The following is a 21345-nucleotide window of genomic DNA, read 5'->3' as shown; positions in this document are numbered from 1 at the left end:
ATCAGGGGCGCAGCTTCACTAGGGCCAAGGGTGCCCCCCCCCCCCCCCGTTTTTCCGCTTTAGTAGTGTATTTTTTCTTATATTCGGCCAAAAATTTGTATAAATAGTGTAAATTTACCCGTTTTTGGCCGAAATTTTGAGCCCCCCTCCCCCGACAAACTTGTCAAAGCTTCGCCACTGGTTCTCATGCTAGACAATTAATAAGTTTCTTAGTCTTACTTAATCTTATGTTCAACATTTACTGTTATGTTCAATGAATCAACGTATGTGAACACTATTTTTTGATTAATTAAATTAATAGATTGTGACAAATATCTTATCTTAACCACAAAAAGGTTTGGGTCCCAAATGCATAATTCAACATGTTATGACGTAGCGGGATTTTGGTGCTTCACATGTCGGCAAGCCTTTTTGGATTTGCTTTACAACTTTTATTCTTTTATTCCCATTAAACTATGATATTATATTTGCTATTTTAAATAAGTTGGTAGGATTTGGTACATATGATTCATTAAGAAAATCACAAAACCAAATTGTTATTCTTTATAATTATATCATAATAATATATGGTCATGTGTTAATACAAACCATAATAAATCTATCTTCTCAAATCCGTTTTAAAAATACTTAAGTTCATTTTTTTTAAACGACTAGTTTCATAAATGGTACTAAAAATACATTACATGAATTATGTGGAACATATGCGTTTAGAGATGGATATACACGATTGTCACGCATATAGTTCGATTGTTAAGTAGGCAAGACCATTGATAGTATTTAGTGTCGTTATATAGGTATTTTATGATTTTACATTGTATAATATAGAGATAAGTGAAGTGTACTATTAATAATTTAATATATTTAGATTTTAGAGTGGGGAATACAACGACTAAGCTTTTACAATCAAAGTATCAAACATGGTATCGAGCAAAGAGAGTGGTCTCTATGTTTTCTGTCACCATTGAGGACCACTATCACAATCACATGGCCATCACAATTCATTATGACTAGAGCCGTCTCCAAAAGCTTGATAGTCTTTGTAGGCCTTGCACGAGCTATTAAAATGGGCCTAGTATAATTTTAAAAGAAATTAAAAACTCGTATAATATATAAAATATATTTAAAGAAATTTAAAACTTATGGGCCTTGCACGATTGCCTAGCCCGTACATGCTTTAAGTCTGCCCTAATTATGACCCAAGCATTTTGTTATTGCCTCCTTTCACAAATATCTCCTATCAAATAAATTTTGAGCTTCCCAAAAGAACTTGCTTGTTTTCCGGGGTAACCGGAACAGTTTGTATTGTTAAGGATGACTCTAGCAGCCGAAGGTTTACCTTGAAGATGATGATAAGAATTTATATTAAAACTTGAGTCAAAATAGTTTTGTCAATAGTTGAACAATCAATAAATAAATGACATTGAACATCTTCATTGCATGAAGATCGTCATCAAACGCAACTTATAACGTCATCAGTCCTCATGCACCTGCCTTTAGGGTCAAATTTATGCATGTAAGAAATGTTCCTCTTTATAAACCTCTCACGGTTTTGTCTCTCCACCAATATGAGACAAGTTTCCATTTGTTTCTTAGTTTTCTTGTTTAACATTCACATTTTATGTATCTAACTTCAAGCATCGATATCTCATTAACCTTAGCTCCATTTTGGACATGAATTGGTTTGTTGCGAAAGTCTCACAACATAGAAGTCAAACGAAGTGGTTAGAACTTGTATTAACATCAGTGTAATATAAACCTTTGTTCAAAGTTGGCTTGCAGTAACACTTGGTGAAAAAAATACTCTATTTTTAGTCATTTTTGTAACTGAACTTTGTAAAGTGACGGGTTTTTGAGAAGATTTTTTTTTTGAATGGCCAACGAATCCTTCAAATGGGAAACAAGCTAAATTCACCGCATCAGAATACATTCGTCTTTCAATCCGGGAATAACCCTCACCTAAGGCCAACGACCGTGAACACTCCCGAAAGCCACCTACTCGCCTAGTTTTCCATCATCACTCTGGTGCCTCTGTAACTAAATTTTATAGGCATGAATCGAACCTGGGTCACATGAAACATCAAGTCTCTTCCTTAACACTCCACCACTCGCTCATTCGCTATTCTTTTAAAACACACTTCCTCTCTTTCTTTAAAAACACAGACACACTAACGAGTATGTCTACATCAGCCAGCCCAATATCCAAAACCAATATACCTCAGCCCAATATACAAGCCAATAAACTCCAGCTTAATGTCCAAGCCCAAGATAGCTTAGCAACTAGAAATTGAAACTGTTTTTGAGTGTTTATGAAAAAATAATACCAACAACTAGAAAATAGTATCTTTGATATTAATTTGAAACAACAGTATATTTTAACAAAGAAGTCCTAAGGTTAACATCTCAAGGACCACCTGTTTAACGAGCACTGAGCCAAGCCAAGCCAAGCCCATAGTAGCTTGAGCCAACTCGGAAACTCTTAACCAAGCTAAAACTGAATCGGCTTGAAGCTCTGGTATAGCTTGAACCAAATTCTATACTTTTGAAAAAAATAAATTTCTTGTATATATGGGCGAATATAACAAACAAAAAATAATACTTAATAAATCTCTTGGATATAATAACCAAAAAGTATATATAGCTGAACATATTTACCCATGAAAGTTGGACCTTTTTAATGCTCTATTTGGCTAGAGCAAACCAACGAACGAGCTCATGTTGTTTTGTATTTCAACTTTCAAGCGAGCTATAAGTCTTGATCTATTTAAAGAACACTATAATCTAAAAACAAAATCAAATATATGTATATGGCTGTTGACTAATAAAGATAAAGGTTTATGATAGTTCCTCGACAAACTACCCTTTCCATCTATATAAAACATTTGTTCATTAATTCATTTATTTTTTTGAACATCAAAATTTTCCACCTAAAATTCCTCTAACTTTATACTTGTAAGGATTTAAACTCACCACCAGTGACGGACCCAAGATTTTTTGTTCAATGGGGTCCCATTAATTTTCGATGTCTGATTTTCTTGATCGGTCGTTCGGGTTGGGGGGAGGAGAGGTCTCATTAAAGTACTTTGTTGTGATAACTGTTTGACTTACCTACATGTACGTATAAGCAATCTCTCTTCTAATTTCCAAGTTCTTAGGTTTATATTACCGCAACAATTTAGTTTAGCATCTATAGAGGAAATATTCAAGGTTATTAATTAGTAAGATTTAGTGTCTATTTTCGATAATGGCAATCAAGATTTGTTTGTTTAATAAAATTGTTGTTTTGTGTCTGACCATTATAGCAACCAAATAGCTTTTTCAAGGAGTAAAATGTATTCTTTTATTGTTTCATACTGATGCATAAACTACCTTAATAAGGTTTTGATCTACACTATGTGGTTAAAAGGATTTATATGTTTACATATTTAACCTTAACTCTCAAAAACTCACATGTAATCTAGAACATGTGACTTATCAGTTGCAAAAGAAGGGATTTACCATCACACCATGGTTAACATTAACGGTATGAGTTCCATCTATTAATTAATATAGGGTCTATGAAAAAAATTAATATACTGTCTCTAAAATTTTTTTAAAAACCACTACGTGAGTCCGCTCACACTCACCACCTTACTTTTTAAAAGACAAACATCATACCACTAGACTGTCTAGTAAAAGACTTTTATTTCGGTTATGGTAACTTTAATATTTAACTCTTCATTTATATTTTAAACTAGGTTATTAACCCGTGTATGACACGAGTGGAAATATAGATATTTTCGAATAAACACATGTCATTTGAAAGGACAACATAATTTGTTATATGTTATTCGGGACGACAATATACTTAAAGTTGTAAATGATATTGGTACGAAAACAAATGATTGTGAAACACAAAGATAAACCCAAATAACATTCAAATTACAATCTATGAAAACATAATCAAAGGTTAAAAATGTAAAATTTATAAGCTACAAAAAAGACTTCCTTATAAACCATATTTATTCTTTATTTGTAACTTTGTCTTCCTTGTTTAATATAAGAATTTTAACACCACCATTCGCTCTTGATAAAGCTACATAGAGTTGTTTATGTGTAAACATCGGGTCTTTGAGATATATGTCAACTTTTGCTAGAGATTGACCTTGACTTTTGTTAATGTTCATTGCAAAACAGACTACAACTGGAAAAAACTATGTTCTCTTCAATTTAAATGAAAGTCTCTTACATGAAGGTGTTAGACCACAACGAATTATATAAGTGCGATAACCAGTATTAGTACCTGAAATAACTTTACTTCAACAAAACGCCTACCCAAATTAATTACTCGCAATTTAGTTTCATTACACAAACCGTTATTCTGATCCATATTGCTTAGTAACATTATTGGCACACCGACTTTTAAAACCAATCTATGAGTCAAAATAATTTCGGTCTTTTTATTTTATTTAGCATAATGTGTATGAAAGTTTTAGTTCAAATTAAAATATAAAAAAATAATTGGTATGATCTTACTTAAAAACCAAAAAACTATTTTTTTATATAGACCACAACTAAATTTGTGAATTTTGTTGCTAAGTTTGGAAACAATATAAATTGAGTAAACCAAATATAAGTAAAAAAATAATGGAGAAATATCTTTGTGCCTCTAATTAACATAAATTGATTCGTATACACATCTTAATTAAAACACATGTTTTAATTGGTTTTTAAGAAAATAAAATAGTATTGGATAACTGAAAATTATGTTTCGTATCATTTTTAAAAAAGAAAATAGAAAAAAGAAATGTGTAAATATACATTCAGTGTTATTAAAACTTTGTTTATCAAAAATGTATAATGTAGTTAATAATAAATATATTAAAAATCGTTTATAAGTTTCTGTTACAAGTGCCTAATTTATAGTTAATAACATATTAATTTTTATTTACTATATTTTAGTTAATAAAAAAAATTATATTAATACAATATAGGGTATTAACACGTTTAAAATAAAATGTTACCGTTCAAAATGCTAATAAGTAGTTCTCTTGATATTGAAGTTGCACGTTTAAAAAATGCATTCTTAAAAAACATTTAAAGGGTAACAAAAAAAATAATAAAATGACTAACCGTTTGAATAACTCCTCTTATTGGAAGACGTTGATTGACCCCAAAAATTCCGTTTTCTTTAATTTGAACAAAACTATAATATAATATAATATAATATAATATAATATAATATAATATAATATAATATAATATAATATAATATAATATAATATGAAAACGATGAACAACATAAATATAAAAACAGATTTTATAGAGCATGATGTTTCAATTTTGCTGACTTAATGAATGATTGTAATACATAAAACAGAAAAATTAGAAAACTGGGAAACCAAATACTATTAACTTTAGTGACAGTTATAGGTTATTTATATTTGGTGTTTATAAAAATATTAGGTTATTTACATTAATCTTGACATTTGTGCCTATTTAAAAATTGGTCAAATATAAAAGATGAAAAGTTTTTATTTTCTATTTAGTTTATTAGTTTATTTTTTAATTTGGCCGGAACAATTTAAACGAATCGGTAATTCTTGACATTTATGCCTAATAAAAATTTATCAAATATAAGTTTCTGTTACAAGTGCCTAATTTATAGTTAATAACATATTAATAGAAAAAAGAAATGTGTAAATATACATTCAGTGTTATTAAAACTTTGTTTATCAAAAATGTATAATGTAGTTAATAATAAATATATTAAAAATCGTTTATAAGTTTCTGTTACAAGTGCCTAATTTATAGTTAATAACATATTAATTTTTATTTACTATATTTTAGTTAATAAAAAAAATTATATTAATACAATATAGGGTATTAACACGTTTAAAATAAAATGTTACCGTTCAAAATGCTAATAAGTAGTTCTCTTGATATTGAAGTTGCACGTTTAAAAAATGCATTCTTAAAAAACATTTAAAGGGTAACAAAAAAAATAATAAAATGACTAACCGTTTGAATAACTCCTCTTATTGGAAGACGTTGATTGACCCCAAAAATTCCGTTTTCTTTAATTTGAACAAAACTATAATATAATATAATATAATATAATATAATATAATATAATATAATATAATATAATATAATATAATATAATATAATATAATATAATATAATATAATATAATATAATATAATATGAAAACGATGAACAACATAAATATAAAAACAGAATTTTATAGAGCATGATGTTTCAATTTTGCTGACTTAATGAATGATTGTAATACATAAAACAGAAAAATTAGAAAACTGGGAAACCAAATACTATTAACTTTAGTGACAGTTATAGGTTATTTATATTTGGTGTTTATAAAAATATTAAAGACATGGAAATTAAAGATATTACATAGGAAACAACAATAACACAACTTACTCTACTGGATATGTAGACTACCGGCTAACTTGAATCGACTTAAATGATCAAAAATTCATTTATGTAAAAGTATATAACCTAGCAATATATTTCTAGAATAGTGGCCCATGTTAGACATGGGTTGAAAACATATAAACAACCATAATTTCATAACTAACATTTTAAACCAACACAAATAGTTAAAATAAGTTTGTAACCAAAATATTAAGCGTTTAACTTGTGTACATAAAAAGTTAATACTTACACAAAATTACTATACACCTAAATTAAAAAAACCAAACGAAGACATGAACATGCTATAATCATATTAGCCCATTATCAACTTTTTCGACATTTCACAAAAAAAAATCATTTTACTTCACAATTTTAAAAAAGAAAATAAACCATAGCAACCTAATTAAAGTCTTAAGGTATTATGAGTTTCATTTCAACATTAATAAATAAATAAAGGTATATTTTATTATAAATTATTTTGTAATTAAACTTTTTTTTATTTCGATTCAAAGACTTTTTAGTTAAATGTATTAAGTTAAATCGAAGTAATAAATTTTTATTCTACTAATTTCACTACTTAAGTATAATTAAAATAATATATAGATAATTAAAATTAAGCCGATTAATTTTAAATTTATTACATAGAGGTCATTCCTTAATTAAAATCTAATTAAGTGATTGCAATCTGCAGTAAATTATGTTTCAAACTCTTTAACATCTTTACTTTATTTAAAATCAATTTTATTATATAATTATTTTTTCAACTATATACATTAATCTTGACATTTATGCGTAATTAAAAATTGGTTAAATGTAAAAGACGGAAAGTTTGATGACATTGCATACTATTAAGAACTACAAAAGATTGTTGCAAAAGTCGTCAATTTCGGTTTTGTAAAAACAGAAATAAATAAATGTAAATATTATTTTTAAAAACTTTACATTTTTCTTGAAAATTCAATAACTAAACAATATACTATTAATTTTTTTAATTATCACGAAATTATTGTCAACACTTTAGCATCATTACCTTATTTAACAATAAATTCATTAGATAATTCTTTTTGCAATTTTATACATTAATCTTGACATTTGTGCCTATTTAAAAATTGGTCAAATATAAAAGATGAAAAGTTTTTATTTTCTATTTAGTTTATTAGTTTATTTTTTAATTTGGCCGGAACAATTTAAACGAATCGGTAATTCTTGACATTTATGCCTAATAAAAATTTATCAAATATAAAAGATGTAAAGTTTATTGAGATCGAAGAATATTAAAAATAAAAAAGAGTGATCAAATTCGGTTCTTAAAAACAAAAATAAATTAATATATAAATGATTGAAATGTATCATTAAAATTAAAGATGATGAATATTTAAAATAAATAAGCAATTATAGTAAATATCTAAGATTTTTAAAATGTAAATTTGAAATATGTAATACACCACTTATCAAATTGGTTAAATAAATTAATGATTTTTTAATACAAAACTTATTAACTTTCGAGTATAATCAAAAGCAAATTATTTAAAATTTCCAGGTACATTAAATTTCTTATTTATGCAAATTAAAATTTGGTTAAATATAAAAGATGGAAAGTTAGTTGAGACTGAATACTACTAAAAACTACAAAAGATTGTTACAATAGTAGTCAACTTTGAATTTTAAAAACAGAAATAAATAACTGTAAATATTATTATAAAAAAAACGTTCCATTTATTTTTGGAAGTTCCAATAACTAATTGTTAAAACTTTCAAGATAAGATTCGAAAGTTTTAACCCAGAAAATAAAGATTGTCATTCATATAAAAATGAATTACTTTACATGAATTGTCTAAGCTACATAAAATAAAAATGATAGAAAATTAACAACTAAAATACATTCGTAATGACCAGAACAAACATAATCAACCTAATCTCCATCAAATACTTTTTCCATGCAATTAGCCAATCTACCAAGTTGGGTGGCCATAAATTGAAATTACTAAAAATAAATTAATGTTAGATACACTGAACTATTTAAAAAATTAGTAAGAATTATCAATGGATGTAATCGGGATAAGTAACATAATAATTTCGAAGGAAATAAATCAACAATATTTTCGCATATCTCGAAACCTTCAACATGTCTATTGAACTTTGGTGACCTAGTCCTACCATGGCTAGAGTTAGTCTCCAAATGGTTATTAAACTGTAAATATGAATAGAGAGAGCTCTCAACATATAAAAATAAAACTGTAAAAATGAATTTCAAGAAATCTTACATCAATCAGAACACGCATTTGGTGACCAGGTCCTACCATGGCTCGAGCTAGTCTCCGAATGGTCCTCAAACTTAATGATCCGACCTACCTAAGTAGCAGCAAGATGTGTGCAACATATAAGATAAATTTCAAATAATACCAACAATTCAAATAATTAAGTTTCATTCAAGGTACGCCAACAATAAGAACAAAAGAAATATATTTAAGTAGAACTGACAATACAAAAATTTTAACATGAATTCATTTAACCAGTTTGCATACATCCAATTCTCAAGCTAACCTGCCTGCATAACAACCAAAAGACCAAATAAGGACAACATAATTAAATTAATATGAGAATTTCACTTACAAACAATAACAAACGATATAAATTTGAATACAAAGTCGTAGTTATAAGTTATAGCAGCTTTAGAAGAGTGAAAATGATGATATAAACAAATGAATATGGAATACCGAATTTATAGAAATGATTGTTGAAATGGTTTTCGAAGTATAAGATGAGGTCAAATAAGTAGTGGAAATTTAAAATTTTAAAAAATTGGATATCTAATATTTAAGGGTTTGACAATAGTTATTACACGGTTTTTATTTATAGATGATTTAGATTTAGAGTAAATACATTTAGTCAGGATATGAATTAATTATGTTGTTATTTTTGGTCTAAATTTGAATATTAAAATTGAACATTCATTGTGTTCGTTTCGGTTTGAAATTTAAATTTGAATATTAAAATTGTCGGTTTTAGCTAAAAGTTAGTTTATAGATAATTTAAATATCTTAGTATGTGAATTAATTGTGGGTTATTGATTAATTTAATTAATTTTTGAATTATTTATTTGTTAAGAAAATTATAGAAGTGATTGTTATATATGGAAACAATAGAGTTTGTTTAATAAAACTCAACTGTTTTAATATATATATAAATTATCTAATAATTATTATAATATTATTTAATTACTACCATATAAATATGACCAACTAAAACTTACTAATACGGAGTAACATTTATTAATTTACAATAATAATAATAATAATAATCAATGCTAGGTGGTCCTCTCATAACACTATCCACGCGTCCACGTCAAATAATTGACACACATAAATTCTCTGAACATAAACAAAATCATCACGATCCATTTTCATGTTCTACACAAATCTAAAATCCTAGAAAAAACTTGTGTGTTTTTCTAAAACTCTTTTTGTTTTGTACTTTTGTCACGAGTGAACCTGAAAAATATAGCAAGCAACCGTCAGCACCACCGCCACCGACTCATGCGTATGGTACTTTCCAAGGCGGTCACAACTACCCTCCTCAGCCGGTAACCGGTTTCCCTCAGCCTGCTCCGCCTCCAGGAGAACCCGGTGGACCTCCGGTTAACCCTTATGGTTAAGGCGTCCCGGGTATAAATAAATTATATGAGTATTTAGGAGTATGTTAGTTTGTCGTTAAATAATAAAAAAAAGGTATCATGTAGAGTTTAAATTGAATAAACTTACCATTTTAAATATGGATCATTGTGATCTCCCACTCATAATTAGAATTGTGGGTCTTAATAATAATTAATTTAATTTTTTGAGTTACAAAATGAAGATTGTTGTTGATGGATAGCATTTTGGATAAAAGTTGCACAAAATCTCAATTAAAGTGACAGGTATATTGGTTTTTCTTAATCCCAACTATTGTATTTTGATCGTTGTCGGTCTCAACTAACGAATTGGCTGCTAACTGTCTCAATTTTTAACATATTTGTTCTTGACCGTCCGCAACTAATAGAATCCTAACGTTGTTAGTTGGGACCGTTAGCAGCCAATTCGTTAATTGGGACCGGCAACGACCAAACGGCAATAGTTTGGGATTCATAAAAACCAATATACCAAAATAATATTGAAGATATGTTAAACTTTTTTTATAACATTGTTTATGATGTGTTGTAGGTTATGCTGTTGCTGAAGGAACACCTGTGAGAGAACATGAACCTCGCCTTCCTTGTTGCGGTATCGGTATTGGATGGTTCCTGTAAGTTATAATCTCCCTGTTACATTAAATAAAGTCAACTATTTATTCATTCTTGCTAAAGATTTCGGTTTATATTAGTAGATACAACTATACAAGTAGTAGGGTTGTTTAGTAGTCTCGGTATACATCTTTTTAATTCAAAATTTTGTGATCCCTTTTATTAATAAAAACTTATTTTAACAAAGGTCTTAATGTTGCTATTTTTTTTTTGTCCCTGTAGGTTCATTATCGGTTTCTTCTTAGCTGCAATCCCTTGATATCTTGGAGCATTCATTCTACTATGTGCTCGATATGATGCCAGGGAGAAACCTGGATACGTTGCGTGCCTAATTGCTGTAAGATTTCTCATTTTTTAGTAGAGGTGTTTGCTGCTTGGTTCGGTCGGTTTTTGCTAAGTACTGTTTTTTAAACTACAAATATCGACCCGACTTTTATTAATCTTTTTAAAATCTTTTGTTTGAATTAAAATTTAAAAATAATAAAGATGATCCATGAATATAATACATAAAACAATTAAACATGATAACATATTTCAAAATGAAAATATAAATAAAGAAGGCTAAACAACATGCTTGGTTTACATGACCGGTTCCACGTCCAGATAAACCTACATACTGTCAAAACCGAATGACACAAATCTCAAAGCGACTGACTTGCTTTGGTGGTTGCACAGTTTATGAAAACCCAGTTTTATGCGGACAATGTTTCTTAAAGCACGCTTTTTTTAGCCTTGATTAGCAGCAAGACGAACATTTGAAATACGTCATTTTGCGATGCAGGCTATTATTGGAACACTCGCTGTGATTTTTGGCGTTACAAGGTGATGTGCTGGTGGCATTTATGGTTGTATACAGAACTAAGAAGTTGAATGGTGTATTAAGTGAAAATACAGTCGATTGTCGTATTAAGTGAATTTGTAGTGTGCATACCGGATAATGTAATATTGTGTAAAGCGTTATGTACGTTTCTTGATCTTAGTTGTTAATTGTGTTGGCCTGATGCAACTATGAAACAACCCTAGTCGCATTAGCCTTTCAGCGCATCAACCCGATTGAATTGACACCCTACAAACAGTATCATGTAGCTCGTTAAATACAGTGGACGGGCCTGAATGGACGAAGTCAATTAACCAAAGTAGGCCAATCATTCCTTTTTGAACATCCAAAAAGCTAAAGGTTATAAGTTCGGCCCTAACCAATAACTCGAAACACGAGTTATATGTTTGGTCCTAACCAATTAGGCATAACCAAGCGACTCACGCTCACCCCTATGAATCCCAGAACAAAAAAGAATAGTTCAATGCTGTAGGTTTTAACTACCCAAATGAACAATATGAAAAAAATGGACAATCGAGTATAGGCCAATTCAAAGCAAAATCATGGAAAAGATGGTGTGATGCTATCAATGCAAATTGATGAGCGCGGATACTTCTATATGAAGTTCTCAGACTATGTTCTCCAGCGATCATATTCACACGAATCACATACATTGAGACCAAACTCGAGGACCTAACCGTACCAGCCAGAATACAGTTCTTGTGCCAGTTATATTCTGATATTATGATCATGAACTTTAGAAGAAAAATGCTAAACAACTGTAGTTAGAAAGATTGGAAGATCTATCAACCATCATCAACAATTTCTTATTCAAATATACAGCATCTTAAAATGTTGATTATTCAGGTTCTTATATTCCATCTAGTGCTTAACATATCTTAAAAATCATGATGCACAGAAGTAATACCTTTTAGAACTCCCAAGGTATGCTTAATATCTCAAAAAATCCTGCCAATTTTGATGTCATAACGATCCAAAACCGTCCAGTGGCCACACCTGTAGTCAAATCACATGCAACTGCACAACCAGCTATTAACACATAACACGGCCCGAATATTGATCATATCCATATCAAGAAACACAAAAGCGATGAAACTAGTCACTCACCCGACACCGAACTTTGCCTTGAATAAGTCCATAAGGAATTGGACCAAAATTCCTGGAATCATTAGATGCATAAATGTTATCTCCTTGAATCCACACATGTCCCTTTGGCACCTATGTATTCAAATAACAAACAAGAATCAAAGAATCAGCAATACACCATTATATAAAGCCCTAAATATTATGTTGGAATAGTAAACAAACCGAACGTTCAGCAAACCGTTCGGCGGGAAGTTTGTTTATGTTCGTTTGTTTGTTTGATAAATAAGCAAACATGAACAAGGGCTTACTTTCGTTCATGAACACGAACAAAGGCAATTTTTGTTCAATTGTGTTCCTGAATGTTCAATAATATGTTCATTAAAGGTTTTTACTATCTTTTTATGACTTTCCAAGTCTTATCATATAGATTAGAGCAAAATTATTAACTATAAATCAAATATATATGAGTATTAACGTATGAATGTTAAAATAACACCAACACTAAGTTGGTAGCAAGTAGGGGTGCAAACGGGCCGAGCCGCTCGCGAGCTACTTGAGACCGGCTCGTGAAAAGGCTCGATCGAGCCAACAACCAAGCCGAGCCAAAACGAGCCCGAGCTCAATCCTAAAAGTAAGCATGTCTAATAAACGAGCCCAATCTTGAGCTTCACTTGGAGAGCTCAAGCTGGCTCGCGAGCCTAGCATTTTTATAATTTTTATAATATATAACGTTGTGAAATAATAACTAAATAATGTCTTTAATGTAAAATTCTATTTGAAAAAAATATATAAATATAATTAAAAATATACAAAAATAAAATAATAAATTGTAAACAAGCCGAGCCCAAGCTTGAAAAACTCCTCACGAGCCGAGCTCGAGCTTTAGAAATACAGATCGAAAGAAGCCAAGCTCGAGCTTGGGCTCTGTGCAAGTTTAACGAGTCGAGCCCAAGCTTGAAAAACTACTCATGAGTCGAGCTCGAGCTTTAGAAATACAGACTGAAACAGGCTGCGCTCGAGCTCGGGCTCTGTGCAAGTTTAATGAGCCGAGCTCGAGCTTAGGAATACAGATTGAAACAAGCTGAGCTCGAGCTCTGTGCAAGTTTAACGAGCCGAGCTTAAGCTTTAAAAATACAGATTGAAACAAGCCGAGCTCAAGCTCGGGCTCTGTGCAACTTAAACGAGCCGAGCTCGAGCCTAGTCGGGCTCAGCTGCACCGAACTGTTTGACATTGACCATTCTCAGTTAACCAAATCAAATAAAACATCGTTTCTCTTCATTTGTGTTAGTAAACTGTATTCACGAACAAGCTCATTTCCTCAACAAACAAACACGAACAAGAAACTCCGTTCAGTCAGGTGTTGGTGAACCGTTCGCCAGTCCAATAAAAACTTAAAACATTAAATCAAAACAACAATGATATAATAGAACAAACATTACCACTAGAGTTCTGGATCTATCACTGCGGCTAGGATCAACCAAATACGACACAGCTTCACCTTCCATCGCCACTACACGTTTCGTAATCATCTTCCTAGGGTTTTCAGGCGACTGCACCAACACCACATCCCCGGGGCCCACTTTCCCCAACCTATGCGACACGTACTCCGACAACACAACGTCTCCCGTCAAATTCAACGTCGGTAGCATACTCGGACCGTACACCTGCAACAAAACATAATAATATGTTTTAGTATATTTATTAAGAGTTTCATGCTTTAACATTAAAGATGTATTTTGTTGGATGGTTGTGGTGTCTATCTTAGAAGATGTGGGGTTGTTGTGTCCCGTGTCCGAGGTTCTCCTCAATTAGGATTTTTTTATTCTTTTAGTATACATATTTATTACTTTTGTAGTTGGTGAAGCTTTGGCTGCCGAGGGCCATTAACTTTGTCATAGTTATGGTGTACTCCTCATTTAAGCCACACAAATGACTTAAGGCCTTACATGGCTAACAATAAACTAGAAAAAAAAAACTTTTAAATGGTCATTTTATGGTTATCAATTTGGGGAAGGAAATTGTTTTGGTTATGGTATCGGAATGAACGTGACAAAAAGTCAAAAACCAACATAACTCGCATAGACTCATTGTTGTATGTTATAGTTCCATTAACGTGATGACAATCGACCGAATTTTCGTAGACTAGCCCAACTCAACGCTAGAGATCGATAATTGTTGGGTTTTACTAATTTTTGAATTTTACCGACTAACGCCGCCCCATTGGTCCAACTTGATTTTTATAATGTTTTTGTTTTATTTTTTGTTTTAGTTCAGGTATAATAACACATGTAACCGAAACCGACTAAATTTGCGTAGAGTTACAGACTCAACGCTTGGATTTTACCACCGCTCATGTTTTACCGCCCTATCTTGGCGCAACACGCCGGGCAACACACTAGTTGGTAATGATTTTGAATTATCAAAATCGAAACCAAATTAACCATTAAAACATAAAATGAAACACTTATTTTATTAAGGACGGCATTTCCTTTAAAAAAATTCCAAAACTGCTTCTAGCAAGGCGCCAGGAAAAGGCCGAGACCAAAAAAATGTTGTATAACAACATCAACGAAACTAAAGTTACACCATTTAAGCCGATCTACATATTTTATTTTTGATGTGTTCTTCACCCAAAAGAACTAGTCTTCCTTTGCTTAAAACTAATCTTGTAGATTGATTCTCTTAAGTCGTCAAAATTTTTCCCATGTTAAGCCATAACCATCAACATGTTGTCATGAAGATAGCCAAGAAATGTTCCTTCTTGAGCCTCATGTACTTCGCCATCTTCCACAAAATCTATATAACATAGTGAAATGAAGATTGAATTAATTAATACCATAGCAACAAAGAAAACAATATGATTATTGACCAACCACCCTTTGAAAACCATGAACCACAACACCCTTTCAAGACCGCCCGGGTTAAGTGCTCAATTCTACTAGTTAGTAATAAAAAATAAATAAAACCTTAACATCAAAACCAAAACATACAAGGTGTTCCTAAAACCATACCATTTTTCGTAGAAAACAAGGCACAAATTTCGGCACCTAATACCGGGTACCAGTACCTAATACTCAAGATTCTACATTTTTTCTGTTAGTACCATATATTGAAATAACCGAAACAATATGAGTATTTATTATGTAATGATAAATTATTATCGTATTGTATTGTGTTGCACTGTACTATATTACACCACATTATGTTACATTACAATACACTACGTTATACTAAAGAAAAGTAGCATGCTCTTTTAGGCTTGCGAACTTGTTGTATGAAGCTCTTGCTAGAATTCGTTTAAACCAACTTGATTTGGGTTTTTAGCAAGCTAATCTCGAGTAGTTCGTGACCAATTCGACTCATTTACACCCCCTAAGATTTTATCTCAAATACACTTTCTATTCTACGGCTAGAGGGTATGGCTCATTTGAGTCATTCCCCCCTCATTCGTCATGTCTGCGTCATGTCAGCTTTTTCTCCATCATTCAACCTCACTCTTCAACCCCGGGTATGGGTCATTCTCCTCATTCTCCACCATTCCATTATCTAATATTATAGAGAATTGAAAAAGAAAACAAAAACAATAATAAAAACAGAAAATTTAATTGGATGAAGAGTCCACTAATCCGCGTGACCATGGTTAGTGGGTTCAAGCCACCTATTGTAATGAGATAGACGGGGGTGGTGTCCAAATGAGCTCATTAGGTGACATGCCAACTCATTTGGTGACCCTCATAGGTGTATACCTATCAGCCTAAGTTGCTACTTGACTAAACTCAGTTTTAATTTCGGTTCAAAAAGATTGTTTGAACTCTTATAGGTTTTGTTTAAACCTTTTTTTAACTGCTATTAGCCTCATGTTTGATAGGGATTTAAATATCCATTGTTGGGGATTTCTGCAATCGTATATATCTTAGGAAAATCTGAGAGTCGTGAAACACTTTCAGATCAAAACTATTTGTTGGTTCCCAAATGTTTTGACCGGATAAAACTCAGATTGAGTGCAAGAATCAGTATGGAGAATGAGAGAGTTTATTGAACCAGAAAAATATCATATGATCAAACTATGTTATATTAGGGTTTGAAAAGGCAGGGATGATTTGCAGTTATCATAACAGTTATCTGATTAATAACTGAAAATATGCTCCTTTTGATATTAAACTTTGTAAAGAAAATTAATTAATTAATTAATTTTCTAATACATTTTTAATAAAGAAACATATGTCCGAAATAAAAAATTTTCAAGCTGACCTGGCAGCTCGACCCCAGCCAGGGGCACTGCCCTTTGGACCCTGCCAGGGGCGCTGCCCCGGACCCCCGCCAAGGGGGCGTTGCCCCCTTGGAACCCCCATGACCTAGGGGCTTCGCCCCTAAGTACCAATAGGATTATAAATTATAATAAGATCAAATAAGTATGCACCCCGCACCCGACTTATTTAGATTCATATTACAATTAACTTGATCAACAAGTTAATCCTTAATTACACTAAAATCACTAACATCCATTCATAACCATTGTGTTTTATAAGTCATAACATTGTGTTTTATATGAAGTTTAGTCTAACTCAACTTTGCAGATATGGAGCATATAACATGCTCTATGAAACCAACAACTTACAAATATGATCATTTTCAAAGAATATATTCAAGTATACAACAATACCTATAAACTTTTATTTCCTTTCTTCCAATTATATAAATTTTCTATAACTTCATAACATTTCACCAATCCAATCCATTCCATCATCTCGAACCACACGAACTAGTCAACAATCTAGTCAATCCGCTCAAGATTAAACTTAACCATCCCCTCGAGTGCTAACCGAAACTCACTCTCAGGAAGACACTGCAGACACCGAATCGCCACGTCAGCTTTCTGTTTAGCCAGATCCCGGGCCCGTTCAATCCCACTATTCATCACAATCTCAATAGCTTCGTTTAACGAACCCGTTTCACAAAACTCTGACTCGATTATCTCCCTCAGCTTTGACTCTTTTTCAAGAGCGAATATTACTGGTGCGGTTAGGTTTCCTTTCGCCAGGTCACTGCCAGCTGGCTTCCCCAACTGCTCCGCTGACTGTGTAAAATCCAATATGTCATCGACTACCTGGAATGATAGACCGAGATTCTTGCCATATTGGTACATTTGCTCGCTGATGTCGTTGTGGACCCCGCTAAAGATTGCTGCGCCTTTTGTGCTGGCGGCGATTAGTGAGGCGGTTTTGTAGTAGCTTTTGATCAAATATTCATCGAGTTTAACGTCGCAATCGAATAAACTTGACGCCTGCTTGATTTCACCGCTAGCAAAGTCTTTAATAACCTGTCATAGTTCAAGTTTTAGCTTTTGGTATTTGGTTGCTCAAACGGTTTCAAGGCCTTTGAATAGGGGGTAAACAATCCAAGAGCTTGCTCATTTCGAGCTGTATTTCTAAAGCTCGAGCTTGGTTCGTTAGTAGATTTTTCAAGCTTGAGCTCGGCTCGTTTAACTTACGAGAGCTCGAGCTTGGCTCATTTCGAGCTCTTTCAAAAGCTTGAGCACGGCGCATTGAACTACGAGAGCTCAAGCTCAGCTCGTTTAACTTATGAGAGCTCGGCTCGTTTCGAACTCTATTTCTAAAGCTCAAGCTTCGCTCGTTTATAATTAATTAATTAATTTATATACATTTTTACATTTTATATGCATATTTTAATTAATATTTTTATATACCTTAGCATATATTATTTAGTTATTTTATCATAATTATATATACAATAGTAATTGTTATATAAATATATATTTTACACATTAATTAAAATTTGCACAAATAATAGGCTCGTTTAGGCTCGCGAGCCAGCTCGAGCTCGATAAGTGAAGCCCGATCTCGATCTCATTTGTTTATCTATCTTACTTTAAGGCTCGAGACCGTTTAAGCTAGGCTCTGGTCGAGCGTTTAGTGAGCCGATCTCGAGTAGCTCACGAGCAGTTTGACTCGTTTACACCCCTACTTTTGAAGCATACACAATGCAATGATCATATTATATTGATATACCTGGCTAATAAGCTTTATGACTTCAAGGTTTTCAAGATTCGCGAGGTACCATGATGATTGTGCAAACATAAAATCGCCAGCTAGAACCGCCACTCGTGTACCATATAACTGATGAACGGTTTCTTTGCCTGAACATCAAAAAAATGCTTAATTTATAAAATCATGAAATATATTTATGCATCTAAAAGCGTTTACCTCTTCTCATATCACTTTCATCCAACACGTCATCATGTATTAAGCTTGCAGTATGAATCATTTCAATAATTTCAGCCAAACGCCTATGTTCTCGTGTGAGTTCCCTGAGTTGCAACAAACGAACGTATTACATTAATATCGAACCATTTGGGGATTAAAAATAAATATTTAACAAAATAAAATACTTACTCTAAACCTGTAAGCGCTAACGTGGCTCTTGACACTAAGAAAACCAAGGCTGGTCTCATTCTCTTCCCACCCGCACTAAATATCTGCTCAGCAGCCGACATTAAAACTGGATTTTCTGCACCGACAATCTACACACAAACAACATAAAAAAATATATAATCAGACATCGATTTTATTAAATATATAAAAAGGTAATCGCAGCAGTCAGCAGAAAGTTATGATATGGAAGTTGTCACCATTAGTAAAATAAACAATTCATAATCTCTTCATCTAATCATCCTTTTGGTCATTTTCAAATATCACCCGACTTCCGACCCTATATTTGACCACTTTTGACCGATATGTACAAGAAGCGCGCACGTAGCAAAACGCTTTTAATAAACCTTAAAACCATTGGGAAAGTTATGAATAGCTTGTTACCATATACTTATTTTAAATTTTTAATCCAAATTCACAATTCTCAATCTTGAAGTACCTAAATCTAGCAACTTTGACTCAAGAAGGTCAACGTTTTCAAAAGCATTCAAATTCACACATGACATATTAGTAAACACAAAACCATTGGGAAAGTTATAAGCAGCTAGTTACTAAACATTTATAACACATCTCTAATTCTAACTCAAATTCAAAAATCTTCAAGCTTAAAGTACTTAAAGCTAACAACTTTGACTCAAAAAAGTCATAATTCTCAACAGATAACAAACTCACAGATTGTAAATTCTTGTTCAATGTCAGAAGATCATCCGAAACAATCTCGAACAAATCGGCTGCCGATTCTTTCTTCCCACTTAATACTGATGGAGGCCCTGGTGCATCCCCTATAAACAAAACACAATATTAATTCAAACTCAATTGTAAGCATAAATGCAAATTAATCAACTAAAACCACCATTGAGCAAAGTCCCAGCAGCCTCAGTAGACACAACTCTACACTTTGCAATATTATCATCCCTGCGGCAACATATCAATCTCCGGCCACTCCGAATCGCTTTCCTCGCATAATTTCCGGACCGAAACCGGTCGAACGAAGAATTGAAAGAACACCCACAAGCAGCAACATCAGCAAACCCGGTTTTACCAAATTCAAGATTATGGCATGTCGCCAGCATCATCTTCTTGAATCACACCAAGATCAAATCTTTATGCAATAAAATCAAAAACCCAGATGGGAAACTACACTAATTTGATAATAACCACACACCCATTTGCCAAAAAGCCATAAAGGTGTAATCTTGAGAAGATATATGTTAAAAACAAGAAATATGGTTTTGTTGTAATTGGAATGTGAATAAATAGAGGGGTTCAAAGGGGTTTGTTGAAGTGACAAAAGAGTTGGTTTTATGAAGAAATAGAAAGAGTATTAGCAAGTAGTACCTTATCTATGGGTTGAATTTGTGTGTGTGTGGCAGTGGCGTTGCGGTTGGTGGCAAATTGAGAAACGTTCATGTGTTGTGTGATCTCTGAGAAAAGCCCATTTCTTTTTTCTTATTTTCTTGATATTATTATTATTATTATTATTATTCATTACATATCCTATATTAACGAATAATAATTTATAAATAAGCAAGTGGTAGAGTAGTAAGAAAGAAAATTTTGGCGGCACTTTGTGATGATGAGAGACTAGGCGATTAGGTGGCGTTTGCTAGTTGGATTCTTGAACTTAACGGGTATATCTCACCACATTATCGTGCCTTTAGTGGGGATTTTTCCTGGATCAGAAGACAAGTGCATCCCAATATGAATTTTATCAGTAACCCATATAGAGGATTCGCTGACCGTTTAAAAAAAGTTAGGAATAATAATTTATACTGACAATGTAACTTATAAAACTATTATTTTTTTACTTTTACTGGACAATCATGTCTCAATGGAAATTATTTGATTTTTAAGAGTTATTGGATTAAATAAATTCGACTTGCATTTGCTGTTCTGGAAAACTTTCAATTAACGAAATACTTACCGTCATTTACAACTCTTTTTTTTCTCTCGACCAACGAAATGTTTACTGTCACTTTTAACTTACTTTTGTCATGAGGAACATTCACAATCCATTTCTAAAAAATGTGAGTGAGCTTTGTAAATTATAGAAAGTGGTTGAGTATATGAGAAAAAATGTTACGGTTCATCAATAAATTTGGGAATACATTGTTTACGGCATTTTTTATAATATATTTTGAAAGTGGTTCTGAGTGAATGATAGAGAAAAGACGATGACAAATGTATAAAAAAACATTATTTAATTAAAAATGAGAAAAAAAAGATAGTTGTTTTTATTGTAATTATATAAATATGAATAGGAAATGGGATGTGAATGCTC

At 32.0% G+C, this 21345-nt stretch overlaps 2 protein-coding genes and 1 pseudogene across 3 annotated transcripts; 1 reads left to right on the top strand and 2 right to left on the bottom strand.

Moving 5' to 3' along the window:
* The first annotated feature begins 8569 nt into the window (after positions 1-8569).
* On the top strand, positions 8570-12410 carry LOC143595547 (large ribosomal subunit protein eL20z-like; annotated as a pseudogene). The gene is made up of 5 exons (XR_013146544.1): positions 8570-8604; positions 9844-10064; positions 10611-10692; positions 10913-11027; positions 12375-12410. The product of XR_013146544.1 is annotated as a large ribosomal subunit protein eL20z-like (transcript).
* Positions 12382-14284, bottom strand: LOC143595540 (mitochondrial ATP-independent inner membrane protease subunit 1a-like). Its single transcript, XM_077074526.1, has 3 exons — positions 14055-14284; positions 12636-12746; positions 12382-12524 (listed from the first exon to the last, which is right to left on the bottom strand). The coding sequence occupies exons 1-3, from the start codon at positions 14262-14264 to the stop codon at positions 12492-12494; spliced, it is 354 nt and encodes a 117-aa protein (XP_076930641.1). The 5' UTR covers positions 14265-14284; the 3' UTR covers positions 12382-12491.
* Positions 14285-17212: 2928 nt separating this feature from the next.
* Positions 17213-20372, bottom strand: LOC143595546 (solanesyl diphosphate synthase 2, chloroplastic-like). The gene is made up of 6 exons (XM_077074535.1): positions 19918-20372; positions 19737-19846; positions 19029-19156; positions 18840-18943; positions 18645-18772; positions 17213-17935 (listed from the first exon to the last, which is right to left on the bottom strand). Exons 1-6 carry the CDS (start codon positions 20138-20140, stop codon positions 17390-17392), a joined length of 1239 nt encoding a protein of 412 aa, XP_076930650.1. The 5' UTR covers positions 20141-20372; the 3' UTR covers positions 17213-17389.
* Between the last annotated feature and the right edge of the window lie 973 nt (positions 20373-21345).

The sequence above is a fragment of the Bidens hawaiensis genome, unplaced genomic scaffold, assembly GCF_021521415.1.
Source record: "Bidens hawaiensis isolate Kalapana, Puna unplaced genomic scaffold, B.hawaiensis_p1.1 tig00045313_1, whole genome shotgun sequence".
NCBI lineage: Eukaryota > Viridiplantae > Streptophyta > Magnoliopsida > Asterales > Asteraceae > Bidens > Bidens hawaiensis.
The sequence above is the reverse complement of the archived record's forward strand: the minus strand, read 5'-3'. Positions and strand labels throughout refer to the sequence as shown.